General features: G+C 37.7%; 1 protein-coding gene across 1 annotated transcript in view; it reads right to left on the bottom strand.

The window, feature by feature from the left end:
• SVEP1 (sushi, von Willebrand factor type A, EGF and pentraxin domain containing 1) overlaps positions 1-22,479 on the bottom strand; it is a 193,643-nt gene that overhangs the window by 53,425 nt on the left and 117,739 nt on the right. Inside the window, exons 24-32 of the mRNA XM_063081889.1 lie at positions 21,718-21,919; positions 18,830-18,987; positions 17,721-17,922; positions 15,436-15,611; positions 6,317-6,441; positions 5,197-5,320; positions 4,257-4,427; positions 3,122-3,295; positions 2,588-2,707 (exon numbers count right to left, since the gene is read on the bottom strand). Of these exons, the coding sequence (XP_062937959.1) occupies positions 2,588-2,707; positions 3,122-3,295; positions 4,257-4,427; positions 5,197-5,320; positions 6,317-6,441; positions 15,436-15,611; positions 17,721-17,922; positions 18,830-18,987; positions 21,718-21,919 (1,452 nt within the window). The remainder of the gene's footprint in view (positions 1-2,587; positions 2,708-3,121; positions 3,296-4,256; positions 4,428-5,196; positions 5,321-6,316; positions 6,442-15,435; positions 15,612-17,720; positions 17,923-18,829; positions 18,988-21,717; positions 21,920-22,479) is intronic.

Genomic DNA, 22,479 nt, shown 5'->3' with positions numbered 1-22,479 from the left:
AGGGAAATTCTGCCATTCACAGCAACACGGATGAACTTAGAGAAAATTACGTTAAGTGAAATAAGCTAGGTGCAGAAAGAGAAATACCATATGTCCTCACTCATAAGTGGGAGCTGATGAAAAAAGACATAAAAAGAAAGAAAGATACAACAATCACAGTAATAACAACTAATAATTCATTGAACTTTTAAAAGGAGAGAACAAAACCGAGGCCACCAGAGGTAAGAAAAGGGGAGGGGGAGCAGAGGTTAGGGAGAAATTGGTAAAGGGCCACACAAAAAGGCCCATAATGATAAAATAAAAAGAAAAAAAGAAAAAAAATTCATTATTTTAAAAAAACAAAAACCAAACAAAAACTAAACAAAAATAATAATAATTTCCATATCATCAAAAAAACACCCCAAAACAAAATTCTTATGTTGAAATCTATTCCCCAATGTGTTGGTAGTAAGATGTGGAGCCTTTAGGAGGTGACCAGGTCATGAGGGCAGAGCTTTCATGAATGGGACTAATGCCCTTATGAAGGAGGGCCTCCAGAACTGTAAGAAAAAATTTCTGTGTTTATAATTTACCCAGTCTAAGTTATTTTTTTTATAGCAGCCTGAATGGACTAAGACATATGCGAAATGCATAAAGTGGATTACAAAACAGGGATGAAAATCATGTTCTCAAATTTGCCTATTCTAGATATCTCATATAAGTGTAATTATATAATATTTGTCCTTTTGTGTGTGGCTTATTTCATAAAACATAAAAGAAAAGAAAATCATGTTCTTAAACAATTTAGTAATATAAAAAATGTTGATGAGGTAATTTAAATGAAATAACTACAATGAAGAACTGCTTATATAATGTGTTTACATATACATCTATATATGTTAATACATATTTATAAATACATAGAAAGCACACAAAAATATTTGAGGTATATATCCCTGAGTTCTAACATTAGGTATGTCTGGGTGGTGGGATTACAAATGATCTCAACTTTTCCTTCTGTTTTAATAACTTGCATATTTCCTCAAGGAAGTTGTATGAATTTATAATAAAAGTTTTAAAAGACATTCTTCAACTTACATTTTATTTGATTATATACATATATAGGTTAAAACTATGCTCTCAGCCCTTCATGAACTTACCCACTTTCCCAAGCTGCTACATTTTCTCACCATTCCCACATGTACATCTCTGCTAATGTAATTGTTAATACATTACTTGTTGCATTACTTCTTATATTGAAATAATAAGTTATAACGTTTGCATACAATTTGAACCCAAATTTAGAATATTTATTTTGGCCAAACCCTATGGTGAACTGGTTTCAAAGTTCACTGCCTGATGTGTTTGCCTTTCTTTCTGTCCTGTTTTAATCTGAGCATCTTTACTCCTTATGGCTTTGTGTTTTTAAAAAAAAAATTATAGAAGTTATCTCTCTTTCTCTCCTATTGCATATAAGCAGTCTCCTGAAATTGTCTTCTGGTTCCTGTATTAACTCATTTTCATTGCCATATTCTGAGTCTTCAGGATGATTTTCTTCTCACTTTGAGCAGTAATGTTTTTGCAAGGATCCTGTATTTTTCATTTTTTTAAAAATTTTGTTTAAAAATTTTTAAAGAGAAGAAATGTATCTAAACCAGGTATTTCCCTAGGCAAGTTTTGTGACTTGTTCTTGAATAGCACATACAGACTTTCAGCTTGACAACAGGATAATGTATGCATAAGCATCTAATATTCTCTTCTGAAGTAAGAGAAGATTTTCTGGCTTAACCTAGCTTCTGTTTCTATTTTTATTGTCTTTGAGTCACTGGCACTTTGTTTTCGTTGTTACTGCTGTTTTTATTCTCTCTGTCTGCCTGTGTGTTTTGTACAGTGGTAAAACATGATCTCTTTATATCATGTATAACTCCAGGAATCTTTCTCTCTTTCTCAAAGAGCAGCAGTTTACTTTGGAGATATATAGCCAGATGATTTGATCTATTATTTTGCGGGTTTTTAAAAAATTTTTTCTTTTTTCTTTTTTTTAAATCTACTATTCAATATTCCTCTTTGCTTTCTATCTTATTGTTTTCTGGTAGTTGCTTCCCACAATAAATGTAGAAAGATATCAATATTCTGAAAGATGAGCCAGTATTATTAAAGTTACTACGAAATATAGAGATGTGGTGAGGCAAGAAGTCTATTTTTTTTTAGTAATAGAATTCTGTGTGATTGAGGCAAAGGAAAGATATTAATGGCAAAGATGTGACAAAGCATCTTCTTTGCCCTGATTGAGGCAGAAGAGGCCGTTGATTATATTTCTAAATCCACTCTATTATTCTTGAACTATGTAGACATTTCTTCAACATTCTGGTAGTATAGTTGGCTCTCAGTTTTGTTTTGCAGAAATAGGAAAGTTGAGAGAGACACAGTGTTAATTTAAAGCAACTTTAGTTATTACTTATGTGTCTTTTGTAAGATTTTTATCTTCACCTGTCTGTATGCCCGTTGAAGTTGAAAATGTTGTCTTATTTTAAAATAACATAGAGTTGAATTATATACTTGGGTAGAAAATTTGAAATAGAAATTCCCAATTATACATACTAGTTACCTGCACAGTGTTTACCACCGCCCGTGTATGGTGGGATGCACACGCATATGTAGGATCCATTTGTATTCAGGCAAGAAGCGTGCTCACTACAATCTGATCCAACTGCACACTCATCAACGTCTAAAATGAAGACAAGCTTACAAATATTAAAGTTGATTCATTTTTCTTACATATCAAACATTTGTTTTTGCTTTTAAATCATTACATATCACGTAATGCATTACACTATATATATATATTTATAACAGTCTTAATCACATTGCAGATATCCAATAAAAGCTATTATTTCCCTAGTTTATAGGTGGGCAAGTAGAAAAGAGATAGATAAAGATAAGCTTAATATTGAGCCTGATAAAAATGTAAAGCAGTTTTGGCACCTCTATGAACAGCTGCTTTGTCACTATGGCTTACCCAAGCTTACTGGGGTGAGAGGAAGTTAACAAAAAAATGCCAAGAGACTCTCAGGAATTTAGGGCAATTGTCTCTCATAGAGCTAGGATAAATTCATGCCATAATTGCCAACATTTATCTCACCAAGGCATGATGGAGAAATGCCATTCCAGCTCCCATTATCTGTACAGAACATCCTTGAGTCACCCAACAAATAGTAGCCAGTGTTGCATTGGTAGGTTACTGTACTGCCAGCATGGAAGTCCTCAGCTGAATAAAAGCCATTCTCCAAAGCAGGTGGCACCCCACAGCTAATGCCTGTAATGTGACCAGAAAAAAACACAACTACATTAGGAGCAAAATACTCAAAGGATGTTTTGTTTATATTAAACTAGTAGTTCATGAATTTTTCATTGTATTGAGGAGCACTCTATGGGTGGTAACTGTAGCCATATGTGTATCCTCAGAATCTAGCTCATTGTCTGGTACATAGTAGGCATGATATTCATTCATTCACAAAACATTTATGGAGGTCCTATTACCCATTAGACAATGTCCTAAGTGCTGGTGTTATAGCAAAAATCCAAACAGACAAAATCCCTGCCTTGAGAAGCTTACTATCTGGAGGAGCAGATAGGCAAGGAACAGATAAATACATGCTATGTCAGGTGGTAACAGGTGCTGAGCCCTATCTAAAATAGCAGTCTTGCCTCCACCCAATCCCTTCACTTTGTATTTTCCTACCCTGCTCTATTTTTTTCATAGCCCTTACTGTTATTATTTATTATAAATAAATATTATATTTACTTTATTTTTGTGTCTCCCACTAGAGCATAAACTCCATAAGAACAGGGACTTTGTTTTTTTCAACTGCTGCATCTCCAAAACTTAGATCAATGCCCAGTACATAGTAGGTCCTTTAAAAATTGCTGAATAAATGGATGCATGGATACACTCAATTCAAGAGATCTCTTCCTGTTTTCCCATCCGGCAATGACCCATCTCCCTCCAGGACTCCAGCCTACACAGCCTGTCTTTCCCTCACATGCAGTTCCTGTGCCACTGCAGACACATTGACAAGTGATCTCTTTGGCTCTTCATCACCCACCTCCCTCGTGGTGCCAAGCACAGTTCATTACACAAAGGCAGGATTCAATGAGTATTTGCTAGATTTGCCACTGTGAAGTATTTAGCTTTTGTCTAGCATTCCTGAAAAGTGTTCTTATGGTTCCAATATTTTTCACGAGCTACTGAAATGACTTCAACAAAGGCAGCTCACGTTCACAATGAGGAAGCGGTTGTGTCCACTGTCCTTGATTCAGACAGTACTGCACCGGATTCCCGACCATCTGGAAGCCTGGATCACAGAACATAAGGGCTTTGGAGCCTGGTTTTAAATTTACTGATGCAGTTCGCAGATGAGGTACTGATCCTTCTAAAGGTGGGCAATCTGAGGGCAAAGAACACAGGTGCAGAGCTTGTCAGCCACACAGTGGCAGCATCACCAAGTCCAGGGTTTCAAATTGTACTTTCTACCAGCATGTGAGAGCCATTAAACAAGTTAGCATGTAACCAGATCACTGGTAAGAAAAGTTATTTAAAAAACTACCCGAGTCAACAAACAACTTTCCCTCTTTCTACAAAAGTCTGCTGAAAATTATTTCTTGAAAAAAATGGTATTTTACAAACATTAACAAGATGCTCTTGTAGGTTACCAACAGCCACGAAGTCTAGGCCATTTTAAGGAACTCTTTAAATAAGTTTAATTTTATGAGACAGTTTTGATCCCTCCAAGTTTGACTATTCAGTGTGGGGTTTGCTTTATCCATTGCTTTTCTCCCTGTGCTACCTGTTCCTAGATGGGTGCTAGAAAGTACAGAACTAAAAGAGTACCCCATCTCAAACTGGAGCATAGGATGGTGGGGGGGCATTTTAAAAATTAACCTTGTCCCTTCTCTCACCTTCTCTTTCTAATCTTATTTTACCTTTGTCCAAATTTCCTCCCCAATTAACTCGTACCCTGTTATACAGAACGTATTTCAGCATTAAAAAAATAAATCCTTTCAATGAAGGTAGCGTAAATATGGATTACTAGCTAAAGGGCAGATTGATAGGAACATGAGATTTGACCAATAGAGTATTTTGAATTGTCTTCTTTTGCTGGAAAAATCCAGGCTAGTCAAGAGATTGTAAAGTCTACAGAAGAAGGAAATTCTCACCAGAACAGAATATGCTGTTGGAGTCGATTTTCACTTTCCCCACAATTCCTGACAAGAAATCAGGCCAGGCTAACACATTTCCTCTTCTGAGTTCCTCTGGGCAGGACGTAGCTAGTGATTTCACCTGGAAGTTCAAAAAACCCATCTTTAGATAAGTCTTATCTGTGCCTCTAAGATGGAGTTATTTTATCTTAATTTAGTCCGGATGAAACATTCGCATATTGTTGGGGGGCTGGGGTGGAGGGAAGCAGAATTTTGCATGGTGTGATTCCAGGGACAACAAGAAAATTCTCTTCTCTCTCTCCCACAGCCCTTATTCTCTCTCCCCAATATTTCTCCCCCTAGACTCCTTGTTGCCTGAAAGTTTGAAATCCTATGCACAGAATTTCTTGTCTAAAGATTTGCAGTTTGTTAAGGGGTTGTAGAAGCTCCCCATCTCCATTTTATGTCTTTGACCTCTGACGTAGAGTTGAGGAAACTGAGGCTTAGAGAAGTTCTGCCACTTTAATAATAAGAGAGAACATTTATCAAGTCCCTACAATGCCCTAAACGCTACTATGAATGTATGGTATTTGCCATGTTTTGTTCAGTCCAATACAAATTCCGCTATGTAGTTCTATTTATCTATCTTGTCTAGATAAGAACACTGAAGCTTGGAGAGATGGAGGAATATGTTTAGAATCATCACAGCGAGTTCGTGGTAGAACTGGGATTTGAACCCTGGCTGTTTGATTCCACATGGGCTTTAACCAGGAGCTCATCTGTTGGTCTTTATGGATGATCTGGTGCCAGTCCTAAGTTTCTGCATCTTTAGTCAGAGGGATTTGAAGTATTATTCTCTAGGATTCTTTCCAGTTCTGAAATTACAAGATTTTACAAAATAATCATTTCCAATAAAATTTAAGAATATCAGCAAGAAACTGAAAAGGACGTTCATTGAAAATTACTGTAGATCACTTCTGCCTAACTCCGTCTACAACCACAGCATCAAATGATATTGGTGATAAATTCTGATAGCCAAGAGCTTACAAAAAGATACGTCATCATTAGGCTGTTCACATATTTACTGGGTTTGTACCTTTGAATCTCATTACTGTCATACACTGAAAATGGAATTGACCTGCTGTGGAGACAGGACATAGTCCCAGAGGTTGAGCTGGCTCATGGAGCCCACAAAAGACTCAGCGGGGTTGAATCCCTCTCCTTTTTTGTCTTGTTCTTGCCCAAGAACTAATGCACCACCACCTAAAGAGAGAGAAAGAGAGAAATAAGTAGGAAAACTGTCCTGATGGTCTGTTATTCCTAAAATACATACTTAATGAAACCATGGCCAATATAAATATATGGAAGAAAATGATTGAAAAGCTAAATCATGCAAATATACTGCATGTTCTATCAATAGAAACAAATTCAGTGTTTTATATAGCAACTTAAAAATAGTAGGATAGGGTTTAGAATATTTTATTGGATTTAGAAATATGTAACTATAAAAACTATATATAATACGTATATATACACACATTATATTTTATGTCGACAAAATAGGTAAGTCCTGTTTTGCTTACTTTCTTCTAGGAAATTACCTTCTATGGCAGACTACCAGTAGCTGCTCTTCATTTTTCTTATTTCTTAGGCTACAATGCTATAATTTCTTTTTTTTCATTTTTTTAATTCAAAATATTTTAACATTTACTTGTACATATTTGGGGGGTACAGGAATGTGGATTCAATATGTACATACACTGCACAACGATTCACTTAGGGTAGATATGCTGTAATTTCTATTACCAATTCCAGGGAAAGTTGTCAGTGGTCTCCTAATTGTCAAATCCAAAGGAAACTCCAGTATTCATCCCTCATGACTTCTCTGTATTATTCAAGCATTTCATTCTATTAAACTTCCCCTCCTAGGTGTGCCGGAGGGTCTGAGTTGCTTTTCAGATCTATCATCCACCCTCCTCTGCTCTGCTTTGTGCCCCAAAGGTTGTCCCATAGGAACTGCAGTATGTGGCTTCCTTGTCCTCTGGCTCCTGTTTGTGTCAGCTTAATGGAAGGCCCAGTATGATATAAGAAAGCAGGATGAGAGAGGTTTCATCTCCTGGCTCCCTTCCTGCCAGGCAACTTTTTGGGAGAGGCTGCTTTCTCCTCTTGAATGTCACTGCTCCCATCAGGTGATTTCTCTCCATCACTGCAAGTTTGCCCCAATTCTGGCAACACCTTCTACCCCTTGTCACTTCAGGCCCCTCCCTTGCAACTTTCCACTGCTACTAGTCATGTGTGTTTTACTATTATATTTTACTTCTCTTAACCAGACCCACATCTTTGAAAATAGCCCTTCATTAAACTCTCTTCGATTACCCCTTTATGTACTACCTGCTTCCTGCCAGGAGTGCAATGACTACACTTGGTTCCCATGAGAGCATCCTCTGCTTTACCTCAAACCTTTCTGCTCATTCTCAGCCCCTCTCTCTGCCTGCCTCTTAGGTGCAGGTGCACCCATGACTACACCTGTGGCCTCCTCTCCTCTTCCTTCAACCACCCTTCCTCTTTGATCTCATCCACCAGCCGATTAATGTCTGTAGATCCCTCTTTCATGATTTCCCAAACTACATCTTTTTCTTAGAAAATGAATAATAAAAAAATTAGTATATACACAGAAAAAAATTGGAAAAATAAAGCATAAAGAATTCTACTGACCTAGAAATAATCATTTAATAGTTTTGTGTATTTCCTTTCAGGTTTTGATTATTATTTAAATTTTTTTAGTGTGTGTGTTTGTGTGTGTGTGTGTGTAAGGTGTTTTAAGACAAACAACTCAGGATCATGCTACACATGATGTCTGAATCTTGCTTTTCTTCTTGAATATGTTCTCATTTCCTTAGTTTTAATAGAATAGCTATGGTATGTTATCACCTGAATGCACAACAATCCATAATTTGCTTAGTTAGGTAATTAAACAAACACTTATTACTGGATATTGGAATTGTTTCCAAGTTTGGTACTAAAACAACACTGAGATAGACATATTAATACATAAACAGTCTTTTAGATCATTGATTATTCCTTTGGATTGATTGCTGGTTGATGAATTGATGTTGCATGCAAGGGGTTTCTCTAAGGCTTTTGATACAAGTTCCTAAATTGCCTCCTGGAAAGGCTGTATCAATTTTCAGACCTGCCAGATTTCTATACAAATGTCCACAATGCTGAATCCTTGCCAATCGTATTCTACTACTAAAATAACTTAGCCAATTTGGAAACAGACCTTTTTCTTTAACTGTATGTCTTTCCGTGACTAGAAATCCAACAGAGACCTCAAACTTAGTTCATCTAAAACCAAATACAGAATCTTTCCCCTTCTTGCTGACAACTTTTCCTCGAATTCTTATCCCAGCTAACAGACTCTTCAATAAACCTAATCACCTAAACTGAAGCCAGTAAGTCACTGCTATGGACTGAACTGTGTCCCCCTCCAAATTTATATGTCAAAATCCTACTCCCCACTAAACTGGTATTTGGAAATAAGGCCTTTGGGAAGTAATTAGGTTTAGATGAGGTCATGATGGTGGGACACTAATGGTGGGATTAGTTCCCTTATAAGAAGAGACATCAGAGATCTTGCTGTCTCTCCCAGACATGTGAGGACACATTGAGAAGGCAGATGACTACAAGCTGGGAAGAGGGATCTTATCAGAAACTGACCATGCTGGTCCCTTGATCTCAGACTTCCAGCCTTCAGAACTGTGAGAAAATAAATTTCTGTTATTTAAGCCACCCAGTCTATGGTATTTTTCTATAGCAACCAAGCAGACTGAGACAGCCACTAAGGCTGTCAATGGAGCTCTGCAATACTTACGGACTCTAAATCATCCTATCCATCCTTACTGCTGGGGTCAGACAACCAGCCTGCTCAGGTGGTTCACTATAGAGCTTTCTGCTTTTATTTTCCTGTTGCTGCAATCTACTTTTCACTCTTCCATCAGAGCTTATTTTTTTTTAAAAAAGATACAAATGCTCCTTTTTCTTAAGCATAAAAGAATATATTCATTATGAAAATATCATAAAAGAATCAAGATAAAAATAAAAATCACCCGTGATGTCACCATCCAGAGAAGAGATAGTTGAAAACAAGGACGCACCAAATTAAGCGCAAAAGAAACCACCACCCCACTTGACCTGATAATGCCACTTCCTGTGGAAACATGGCGAATGTCTCGTAATTCACTGAAGGAGAAAGTGTGCCTTCTTTGAGGTGACATAAACACGCTCATTACAGTCCATCACTAGGTTATACCTTAGCTTCTTTCTCCATCACATCTTCCTTCCCTTCTCCTCCATGTACCCTGTGCTACAGCGACAAACAAACATTCCTCCTCCCACAAACCCATTCATGGCTCTCTGCGCCTGCACGCAGAGCTGCTTCTATCTGAGATGCCTTCCCCATTCCTTGGCGCAGCCACCTCTGACTCATCCTTCAAGATGCAGGTTAGTTACATTCAGCAGATACTGATGAAGGTACTAATGATGTGCTGCCTTCAACACCAGGCACTGGTGAAACGCTAGAGCTAAAAGTTTTTCTGCCTTTGGGACGTTATAATTCTAAGGGAAAATACATATAAGTACATGAATGCTTTCCAGTATAGTGTGGTTGATGCAACAATGGAGGTATGCAGAGTGATAAAGACCTGAAAGGAAAAGTTCAGTGAGAGAGGGGAGCGATCAGGAGAGGCTTTCAGACCTGGATCTTGATGATTAAGATCTCAATGATCTCACACAGAAGAAAGATATGAGGAGTTTCCAGGCAAAGGAGTGAGCACTAAGAGTTAAATAACATGGTGTGTACGGCAGACACTAAAGGTGTCCATCCAGACCCCCTTGGATATCTCCTTCTCACCTCTCTGTGCTTTAATTTTTAAACTGCTAACTTGGCATGTGTCAATACACCAATCTAAGTCGGAAAGGCAGAAGGGCTAATGAAAAGGGCACCATCACAGGATAAAGTAGTTAGACTCTAGAAATGCAGTTTGACAGGATCACTTTAACTTCTCTGGGCCCCTGTGCTTCCTCATCTCTAAAATGGTAATTATTCTCTATTAAACTCACATGACCATTGTGACAAAAACGTTGAGTAGATTCATGTAAAAGTATCACTTGTTTTTAAAGGACAATTGGACATAAATGTTATTACAAGGAAGTTTTGGGTTTATTTATTTATTTATTTATCTTATTTTATTTCTCAAAATACCTTGTACTTGATTTTCATGCCCCTTTACCTGTTCCTCTGCATTCCCCCCTCCACCCCTCACATCGTATCTGTTCACTTGACTTAAATAGTGCAAAGAATTTTTGTGGTTATTCTGTCTTCTTCCCCCCTCCCCTTTATTTGTTTGTGTGTTTATTTATTTATTTATTTTTAGCTCCCACAAATAAATGAGAACATGTGGTATTTCTCTTTCTGTGCCTGACTTGTTTCACTTAATATAATTTTACCTAAGTCCATCCATGTTGTTGCGAATGGTAGTATTTCGTTCCTTTTTATAGCTGAGTAGTATTCCATTGTGTAGATGTACCACAGTTTCCTTATCCACTTATCAGATGATGGACATTTGAGCTGGTTCCAGCTCTTGGCTATTGTAAATTGAGCTGCAGTAAACATTGGAGTACAAGTATCCCTTCAGCATGATGATTTCCATTCCTCTGGGTATATATCCAGCAGTGAGATAGCTGGGTCATATGGTAGATCTATCTGTAATTGTTTGAGGAACCTCCATACCATTTTCCATAAAGGCTGCACCATTTTGCAGCCCCACCCAAAGTGGATAAGTGTTCCTTTTTCCCTGCAACCTCTCCAGCACTTATCGTTCTCAGTCTTTTGGACATTAGCCATCCTAACTGGAGTGAGATGGTATCTCCAAGTTGTCTTGATTTGCATTTCTTGGATACTGTTTGACGTTGAGCATTTTTTCATATGTCTGTTGGCCATTCACATATCTTCCTTTGAGAAATGCCTATTCAGCTCCTTTGCCCATTTTTTTTTTTTTTTTTTTTTTTTTTGTCTTTTTTTTCGTGACCAGCACTCAGCCAGTGAGCGCACTGGCCATTCCTATATGGGATCCGAACCCGCGGCGGGAGAGTCGCCGCGCTCCCAGCGCAGCACTCTACCAAGTGCGCCATGGGCTCGGCCCCTTTGCCCATTTTTTAATTAGGTTATTTGTTTTTTTGCTGTAAAGTTGTTTGAGTTCCTTGTATATTCTGGATATAAATCCTTTGTCAGATGTATATTTAGCAAATGTTTTCTCCCACTCTGTGGGTTGTTCTTTTACTCTGTCGATTGTTTCTTTTGCTGTGCGGAAGCTTTTTAGTTTGATATAATCCCATTTGTTCATGTTTTCTTTGTTGCCTGTGCTTTTGGGGTCATATTCATAAAGTCTTTGCCTAATCCTACATCCTGACATGTTTCTCCTATGTTTTGTATTAGGAGTTTTATAGTTTATATATAAGTCTTTAATCTGTTTTGAGTTGATTTTGGTATATGATGAGAGGTATGGTTCTAGTTTCATTCTTCTACATGTGGATTTCTGGTTTTCCCAGCACCATTTATTGAAGAGGCAGACTTTTCCCCAATGTATGTTCTTGTTGCCTTGGTCAAAGATCAGTTGGCTGTGAGCATGTGGGTTGATTTCTTGGTTCTCTATTCTGTTCCATTGGTCTGAGTATCTGTTTTTATGCCAGTACCATGCTGTTTTGGTCACTATAGCTTTGTAGTATAGTTTGAAGTCAGGAAGTGTTATGCCTCTGACTTACTTTTTTTCTTTTTGCCAAGGATTGCTTTGGCTATTTGGGGTCTTTTGTTGTTCCATATGAATGTTAGGATTGTTTTTTCTATTTCTGTGAAGAATATCATTGGTATTTTGATGGGGATTGCACTGAACCTGTAGATCGCTTTGGATAGTATGGACATTTTCACAATGTTTATCCTTCCTATCCAAGAGCATGAAATTTGTTTCCATCTTTTTGTATCCTCTTTAATTTCTTTCAGCAGTGATTTGTAGTTCTCATTGTAGAGATCTTTCATCTCCTTGGTTAAACTCATTTCTGAGCATTTCCTTTTTTTTGGTGACTATTTTATATGGGTTTGTTTTCTTGATTTCTTTTTCTGCTAGTTTGTTATTGGAGTATAAAAATGCTATTGATTTTTGCGTGTTGATTTTATATCCTGCAACTTTATGTAATTGTTAATCAGCTCTAAGAGGTTTTTGTTAGAGTTTTTAGGTTTTTCTTCATACAGGATCATGTCATCCACAAACAGGGAAAGTTTGACTTTGTCTTTTCCAATCTAGATGCCCTTTGTTTCTTTCTCTTGCCTGATTACTCTTGCTAGTGCTTCCAATACTATGTTAAATAGAAGTGGTGATAGTGGGCATCCATTTCTTATTCCTGTGTCATTCAGGATGATGTTGGCACTGAGTTTATCATATACGGCTTTTATTGTGTTGAGATACTATCCTTCTGTAGCTAATTTGCTAAAAGTCTTTATCATGAAGCGATGTTGAATTTTGTCAAATGCTTTTTATGCATCCACTGAGATAACCATATGGTTTTTGTCCTTGATTTTGTTGATGGGGCATATCACATTTATTGATCTGCATATGTTGAACCATCCTTGCATCTCTGGGATGAATCCCACTCAATCATGGTGTATAATTTTTTTGATGTGTTGCTGCATTCTGATTCCTAATATTTTGTTGAGAATTTTTGCAACTATGTTTTTCAAAGATATTGGCCTGTTGTTGATTTTTTGTTGTATCTTTGTCTAGTTTTGGTATTAGGGTGATTCTGGCCTCATAGAATGACTTTGGGAGAATGGCTTCTGTTTCAATTTTTTGGAATAGTTGGAAGAGAACTGGTATTAATTCTTATTTAAAGGTTTGGTAGAATTCAGCAGTAAAGCCATCTGGTCCTGGGCATTTTTTGCTTGGGAGACTGCTGATTATTGCTTCAATCTCATTGCTTGTTATTGGTCTATTCAGGTTTTCTATTTCTTCTTGGTTCAGTTTTGGTAATTTGTATGTGTTGAGAAATTTATCCATTTCCTCCAGGTTTTCAAATTTGTTGGCATATTGTTGTTTGTAATTGTCTCTAATGAGTCTTCATATTTCAGTGGTAACAGTTATAATGTCTCCTTTTTCATTTCTGATTTTTGTTATTTAGGTCTTCTCTTTTCTTTTTTTAGTTAGCCTTGATAATGGTTTTTCTATTTTGTTTATCTTCTCAAAAACCCAGCTTTTCATTTCATTGATCTTTTGTATCATTTTTTGGCTCTCTATTTCATTTAGTTCTGTTCTGTTCTTAATTATTTTTAAAAGCAGCTTCTATGTTACTCTTCCAATACTCCCATGTTACAACAACCTGTCTAATGTTTCTAGTTTGTCTGTTTTCTTTCCTTCTCCCCAATTCATTTATTTACAAATCATCCTCACTACCTAAATGCACTAAACCCCCTGAGCTTCCTTCTCTCCCCTCTCTTCACAACAAAATGCTCATGTCTCTGACTCTACAGCTAGAGCCGCCCTTTGAGGCTGTAATTTCTGTGACTTTGACATGCAGAAGTAGCCTTGTTGTCTGGATTGGAGCTTGACAAATACTTACTGTGTGGCTAAACATCCAAGGATCAGGAAATACGTTTCATCTAACTCTTCAATTATTTTGGTTAAGGAAGAGCGCTGCTTTCTCCTTTGTTTCTCATTTGTCCAAGTTTCCCTCCTAGTAGAAGCATAACATGTGCTTCTTATTACTCTGACATTAATGCTCAGTGATGTCTCTTCAGTGGGTTTTGTTTTGTTTTTTTGTCCTCCAGTTAGAGACCTCTTTGTTGTTCAGGGATTTTCAGATATGCCCTAAAATTTCATTCTGATCATGCCAAGAACTACCTGAGCTGCCCTTCCTGCCACCAACCCCAGCCATCTCATAACCTGCCAGTGATTTCCCATTGATTTTAAGATGAAAACCTTAATCCTTAACCTGCCCTACAAGGCTTTATGTGATTTGGTCATGACCTCCTTCTCTAGCTTCATGCCCTTCATTCCCTCTTTCACTATGCATTCCAGATATATCAATCTTTTAGCTCTTTCAACAAGAGCCATTCCCCTTCATCAGAACATTTTTCTATTGCCTCTTCATTCTACATCAGCTCCTTGGTTACAGGCTTTCATAGAACAATATTCCTTTCCTCCATAGTGCTTACCTCAGTTTGAAATTTCACATTTGTTTAGTGTGATTATGGGAAAAATATCTCACTCCCCGCCACAGGGAAAGCTTCTGGAGAGCAGGAACCACATGATTTTTGCTCACCATTGGGCTTCCAGTGCCTGCCATAGATGCCTGACCCACCTGGTGGGTGCTCAGTATATATCCTTTAAATTCACAAACAAATCAACTTCAGTCTGATCCCATTGGATCTTATATAAAAAGTAAAACAATGCATAAAAAATAATTTTAAAAAAATAAAATAAAGATCTGATTTGAGGCTTTGCAAAGGTAATCTCCACATTTTCGTGAAGATTAGTACTTTTTGTACTATGTTTATAAATATGTTTATCTTACAACTAAGGTAACAGGTCACCCCTAAGGTAACAGGGACCTTTTTAAAAATATCTGAAACAAATGAGGGTAATGAAAAATAATGTCACGTACAGAGAACTTCTGTAGATGTATCTAGACAGAGGAAGCTGATTGCCACGCACAGTGCTGGGAAGCCTGGGTCACCTAATACTTTGTAGTTCTTCAAACTAAAACTCTGAATATTTATTAAAAATTATTTTTAGAAGACAGGTTGAGTTCTATCTGAAAAAGGGCATAAAAGATGGACAGCTATTAGCAGTGGTCTAATTTGTGTATTGTTCACGAAATAAAACTAAACAATCCCTAAAACAAACAAACAAAAACCACCAGCAATTTATTTCCTCGGAAGACAGTTTAGCAACCGCCTATTAGTTCAGCTTGCTTCTTGGTGGTCTTAATCTAGATCTCCAAAGGCATTTTTTGCACAGAGTTACACAGCTCACCTAGGAAAAAGCCTCTAATAACTCACAGTCTGGATAATAAGGGGTAGGAAATGAGACAGATAACCGTTGATCTTTGTCTGAAACCAAGGACAACAAAGCAAGCAAATTTGATGTTCATTGATGTACCACCCCCTCTCGAGTCTAACAGCATTGTACTCATTTTGCTAAGACATACCAGGTATGGATGAACCAACGGAGAGGCCAGCACCACCATCAGATAATTTCCCATCTATGTAGACTTTCCAGGCTCCATCAGCACTTCTCCAAGTGATTGCAATATGATGCCAGCTGCCGTCATTCACTGAGGGACAGTCTGTTATCTTTTCCTTGCCATTCACATAAAGAACCCAGCTGTGGAAAGAAAGATTGCAGGGAATATAGTCATTAGTCATATGTTGTAATCCTTTCTGTGGGGCATGTTAGTATTTTTCTTCTTTTTTTTTTTTTTGTGGGTAAAGTACTTTGTGTAAAACTGTTACTCGTTTTTCTCCATGTAGTCATATTTCATAGAAGTAGATTTGATTTACTAACTACACTTTATGGTAGCTCATGAAAAACTGGTTTGTGTTTCTTAAACCCTTAGGGGTAGGAAAAAGTCTTAGGATGAGCCAAGAGAAGTCTCTCTAATTTGAGACAATTCACTAACTGGCTATTTGGGACAGAGTGATTCAAGAAGGAAGCGAGTGAGAGCTGTATAAATGTTGGACTGATATCCTTCTTCTAGAATGTGCATTTCCTAAGACCAAGCACAAACTGCAGATGTCTCACAGAAAGTAAGTCGGTCTTGTGGTTGCTGCCATGGTCTGAATATTTGTGTCCCCTTAAAATTCACATGTTGAAACCTAATCACCAGCGTGATGGTATTAGAAGGAGTGGCCTTAGGGAGTCTCTGTCTTCATGAAGAGGCCTGAAAGAGACTCCGTGCCCCGTCTGTCATGTGAGGACACAGCGAGAAGGCACCACCTATGAATCAGAAAGTGGGCCCTCATCAGACACCAAATCCACTGGCACCCTGCTCTTGGACTTCTCCAGCCTCTAGAACTGTAAGAAATACATTTCTGTTGTTTATAAGCTACCCAGTCTATGGTATTTTGTCCTAGCAGCCTGAATGAACTAAGACAGTTGCCAAAGCAGTCACATGACAAAGTATGTTGATCCAAAGAAAAGAATAATTGAAAGTAGACACGGTGGCCAACCAAAAGAAATTTCCAACAACCATGTCACTTAGCGAAATGACAAAGATAATAAATAGTTTAAAATGAAAAATCTCCAAAAGCAAGTGGAGAAAAAGATTAGGTGAAGTTGATAAGGAATAAAAAAAATCCATTGAATACCTCTTCTGGCATCTTCTCAGACCCTATTCAAAGATTTTTATGAAAAAATAGTATTTTTGCAAAATTGTTCCTTTCTGCATTTTCCTATTTTCCTTTTCCTATTCAAGCAGGCAATGGGGTTCTCTCTTTATATGTATTTTTCCTCAAGGGAGGTTTTTGCAAACTTCTTGGATTTTTTTTCTGAAACTGAAGTCTATCAAGAAGAATAGTGTTTGAGGATTGGAAGATTTCCACCAGGAGGTGAGATTTTCCTGAACTGAAGAGGGGTAAGAGAACTCAGTGGGCATCTGAGGCCTGCAACCTGCTCATTAGTAGGCCAGGAATTTGGCTGAATTTGAGAGGAAAAGACCATGTGATACACCACAGAATCTGTTCAGATTGAAGGCACAAATTTGCAGCATTGCCAAGGATTCCACATGTGGAAAAGAGCAGTGGTCTTGAAGGGACCACATGGTGAGCCAGGGGACAGCTCAATGATAAGTAATGTGGACGTATGGCCAATGATGGGAGTCCTTCCTAAGTTTGTGGCTCTTTAGCAAACCTCTGGGTATGACTGAGGTTGACTTTTCAGACAGCCCAGAAAGATGGGGCCCTGGAGTTGGAATTAATTGATCCTGAAGAAAGAAAGAAGTGTCATCTTGCATACTGAGTTTGAAGACTGATTCATACTCAATACACCTGTTCCCCGAGGGTGTAAAATGTCACTGAAATCCCTTAACCTTTGGAGGTTCTGCTATGAAAAAGAAAGAGCATGAATCTTAGAGTCAGAGTTTGAGACTTAGCTCTGCCACTGCCATGGTGTAAGATTTGGGGCAAGTCATTTAGTCTTTCTGAAACTCTGTTTTGCTACCTGTAAAAGGGGCACTAGTTCCTCAGGTTATTGTGAAGATCAAGTGAAGTAATAACATATGAAAATACTTAGTTAACAGCAAAACACAATGCATGCATAAGGTATCACTAAAACTTTGCCTTCTGACTAAACTTGTCTAGATGCTCTATTTGGTTATTGTCACTGTGCTGTCCTCCTGGAGCATGTGTCCCCCTATTCCTCCGTCCTCCATCCCCAATATCAATTCTAACTTGGTGCCAAGATAAGGTCCTAAGTCTCCCTGACATTTCTGCTTACCCATTATAATCAGTCAGGAGGAAGGTATTGTCACTGCCATTTTCAAGGGCATAGGAGATTGGTGTTCCATAATTGGTGGTGTCAGAGGATTTCATCCAGAATGTGCAGGTTACAGCATGGAGAGGTGGAAGCACGCCATCTAGCATGATGTAGCTGTAGATGGCAGAAACTTCAAAATCCAGGTTAAAACCCATAGACTGTTCTGCAACAAATAAGAAAAGTGTGCACACTGTGGCACTTGCAAAGCATTTCCAATCGTCCAAGGTAAACAGCAATACTATTGTCAAAGAAGCTCATTTAGTAAATATAACTATTTGAGAAGTAGTTTAAAAATTAAATGCATATTATTTACAAAACACATAGCACATTCTTTTAAATAAAATAATTAGTGAGTATGTAAGATAGGAAAAGAACTCAATAGTGAAAGAAAGCAGAAAAACAGGGAGGATTTTGAAGGAGAGGTGGAATTGGGGTGTTATTAAAGCTGGGAGATACTAAAGCATGCTTGCCCTGTACTGGCCAGCCACACACACACACACACAAAACAAAAAACAATAAAGCATGTCTATATACCGATGAGAGAGGAAGTGATTGATGTTGAAGGAGAGAAGGAGGAGGTAGTGCAAGACCAACATCCTACCCCTACTCACAGCTCTGGTTTTTCCCTATTTCATGAGCAATTCAGCTCTGCCCCAAATCTGTATACTCCACTGAATAAAACAAAAATCCTACAGCTAAGACTCTAGTCTCCCAAGAAAGCAGTTTAGCACTGACTTATTGATTCTCAAACATGTCCAGGTACTCTCATCTCCTAAGTCAAGTGGCTTATGAAAGTGTCCTTTCTAAACATATAGAATGTAATGAGTTCTGCTAAATTCAATTTTCTCCATTTCCCTCTTACATTTATAAGCTTTGATTCCCTCATCTGTGCTATGGGGGATAATAATAATAGTACATAGTTTATTGGATGACTGTGAAGATTAAATGAGTACAAAGTGCTTAGCACAGTTTTTTGGCAGGTAGACAGTGGTTGGTGTAGGTAGAAATTGTCACTGTTATTATATTACTATTTTTAGTACTGTTATTAATAACACTGAGTTCGTATATACCTGTTTCACACCTGCTGCCTGAAAATCCAGGCCGACATTTACAACTGTATGAGTTTAATTCATCCACACAGGTGGCCTGATTTCTGCATGGGTTAGACTGACATTCGTTCATATTCAATTCGCAGTGTGGCCCTGTGAAGCCCGCTGCACACTGGCATCTGAAAGAAATCAAAATGTGGTAAAAATGAGAACAGTTACAGAAAGTTATTAGAGGAAGTCTCCCACTTATGATAACTTTGTCTCAAAAGACTGAGAACTGAAATGCCAAAACATATTTTCCACATCAAAACAGTGCTTTAATTGTTAGTAACTTTTTCCAATTCATCTGATTAAACCTCTTTAAGACAACATGTATGAGAGATGTTGTAGTAACAAAAATAATGTAGAAAGTAGTACTGGTCCAGTTGAAATATTTACACATTGTGGTTTCTCTCCCCACAGAAGTTCTTGGAAAAATATGAAAAGTTCAGATGCTGTTCTAAAGGCTTTCTGTGTATTAAGCCAATCTATATAACAAAGAGGTAATATTAGTATTATTCCCATTTTACAGATGAGTTAAACAGTTGCTCAGAAAAGTGAATTAATTTGCCCAAGACCTATTGTTACCAAGCAGTGGAGTGAGATTTTGAACCTAGGCCAGACCCTTGTTATTACTCAGGATGCCATACAGTCTCTGTGGCATGCAACAAACCATTTAAATACATCAGAATGGAAAATACACTTGATAATGTCAAATGTTGACAAGGCGGTCATGAAATAGGAAATTTCACATAGTGAGTAGAATTACAGTTTGGAGATGGTATGAGAAGTTGAGAGTTTACATTCTCAGAGCCCTGTATATTCGCCTCTTGTTATCTGCTCTGGGAGATTACTGCCCAGGGTGCACAAGGACCCTTGTAACAAATGTTCATAGCAGCATCATTCTATATGTATATGGAGAGGAGAATGGAAAAATAAATCATGTTAATCATGTAATGATATACCAAGCAGCAAATGAATGAATAAACCAGAGCCAAATGTATCCACCTTGTTAATGCTTAAAAACATGTTGAATGAAAAAAAAATTGCAAGGTATGTTATAGTAATACCAGTTATGTAATATGTAAAAGTATACTATACGCATACACTGTTTATAGAATCATTTATGAAGTAAAATATAAAACCTGAGTGATAGTGACATATACCAACTTCAGGACAGTGGTTACCACTGGGGAAGAAGGGGAATGTGTGTGTGTGTGTGTGTGTGTGTGTGTGTGTGTGTGTGTGTGTGTGTGTGTGTGTGTGTGTGTGTGTGTCTCGGAGACCCAGTCTTTAGAACTTATTTCTTTAAAAGATGTAAACCAAATGTGGCAAAATGCTAGGACTGATAATCACAGTGATGACTGAATGAACATTTTTTATTTTTTGTAATTTTCTATGTGATTAAAGCATTTTGTAATTAAAGAAAACCCGTCCAATAAATGCTAGTTAATATTATTGTTTCTAGCCCATTCATACAGAGACCTCTTTGATACTGACTTAAAGGTGACTAATATAAATGAATGGTATTTGGGGAATTTTAAAGGAAATCTCAGCTCGAATTGGGGGACCTTTACCGGCTCTCCGCACTTGATGGTAAATCTATTTTGGCTAGAATTTCACTCATCTTTATCCTCCTATGTTTGACATCATTACAACACTACCATATCCTCTTCTATAAAATAGGTTCACTTTGTCAACAACCTGCATTCCCTCTGAATTAGAATAGTTTACCTTCACCTTTCATCTAGTTAGAATCTAGATAAATCTGGTATTCATCAGTTGTTTTGAATCCTAGGGAGAATATCAAACTCTTGTGTTCATCTGGAAGTTTCTCATTGCTTATGGTTAGAGGTTGTATGCCAGAAAATGTAAAGAACCTATGAGAAGATGCTACACTGAGACCTCATTCCATATTGGGGATGAAAGTCTCTTTAGCAGAATTGCCTTCGTATTTTTTTCTGGATAGTGCCTTGGCTGTTTGTGACAGGACAGTAATAGATGGGAACTGAACCAGAAGAAAATTGGGAAACATTGCGACTGGGGAGACTTGGTATTTGCTTTTAAGTCTTGTAAACCTATAGAACCAATAATACCTCAAGAATAATAAAGTTTCCTAAAATTTTGCAAGCAAGAGCAGTCTGTTTTCTCTGTGCAGAAGTACTGTCTTCTGTACCTCCCTGCAAGGGGCAGGGGATGGGATATGGCGGTCTTGATAATGCTAACAGGAATGGGTTGGTTTTCAAACTGTATCCTACTGGCACCCTAAGAGATGCCTCAGGAAGACAGTCTTACTTACTCCTCCTCAAACACTACTATTTCCAACCACAAAAGCTTAGCTTTTATTATTTTATTTGTTTCTAGTCATGTTAGATTTCTTTTAAACCAAGCATTACTATATTAAACCTGTGTTTGAAAACCATGGCCATGGAATGTAGATGGGCACTATGGCAGTAGATTGCACAGTCCATTTCAATTGTACCTAGTACAAAATCTTCAGCTGAAACAGAAAACATGAAAAAATAGGGTTTCATCTAGCGCTACTGTATTTTCTTCGGTGTAATCGTTTTTCCTTTCATCTTTGATGACTTCCCAAGTGTAGAACAGAAGTTCCCAAACCTGGCTAGGCATCAGGTTCACTGGGAAACTTCAAACATAACAGGTTAGTTCTTTTTAAATTATAGGCTCTACTTCAGGCTTAGTGAAGTAGAACCTCAAACGCTGGCGAGAGTCTCCCGTAGCCCATCCTTGGGCCCAGCATTTGAGAATGGCTGACTTGGGACATGAAGTAACGTCCCATAAAGGTGGCCAAAGGACTGAACAGTTAAGAAAACAAAAATAGTGAAAAAGAACCAGATTTATCCTTTTACCTGAAGCTATTGACACCATCTTTACAAGTAGCTCCATTTTTGCATGGCTGGCTGAGACACTCATCCGTGTTTTCTTCACACCGGGTACCCCAAAATCCAGGTGGGCATTTGCACAAGAACCCCCCGACCTGGTCTTCACAGGCTGCATTATTTAAGCATGGACTTGACTGGCATTCATTGACTTCTGTTTCACAGTGCAGGCCTGGGGGTGGAGGAGGAAAAGAGTCCAAGTGATTAATTAACTCCCTGGGAAAACTGCGATGAAAGATCTGACCTCCTGGAGGAGCTTTTTTTAAAGAACTGGAGTGGAGGCCAGAGAGCCGCTGTCCCGTTAAACTGGTTCAAAATCTATTCTGCAACGAGCGCTGGCTTTTGCAAATCATTTTAGGACTTTCTTGAAGAATCTGCCGTTTTTATTTATTTATTTATTTATTTATTTATTTATTTATTTATTTATTTATTTATTTATTTATTTATTTATTTTTATTTTTTAAATTTTATTTTGTCAATATACATTGTGGCTGATTATTGCTCCCCATCACCAAAACCTCCCTCCCTTCTCCCTCCCCCCTCCCCCCCAACAATGTCCTTTCTGTTTGCTTGTCGTATCAAGAATCTGCCGTTTTTATATTACTTCTTTCTAAAACTAAGATTGATAATGGACATCTAGTTGAGATAATGTTAAACAAAATAAAACTAGTAAATTTAGTTTAAAATTTTCCTGTTTCTTTGACCTTGCCTCTTTCCTTCACGTGCTATTTT

Source organism: Cynocephalus volans, chromosome 17 (genome assembly GCF_027409185.1).
Source record: "Cynocephalus volans isolate mCynVol1 chromosome 17, mCynVol1.pri, whole genome shotgun sequence".
In the NCBI taxonomy this organism is placed as follows: domain Eukaryota; kingdom Metazoa; phylum Chordata; class Mammalia; order Dermoptera; family Cynocephalidae; genus Cynocephalus; species Cynocephalus volans.
The sequence above is the reverse complement of the archived record's forward strand: the minus strand, read 5'-3'. Positions and strand labels throughout refer to the sequence as shown.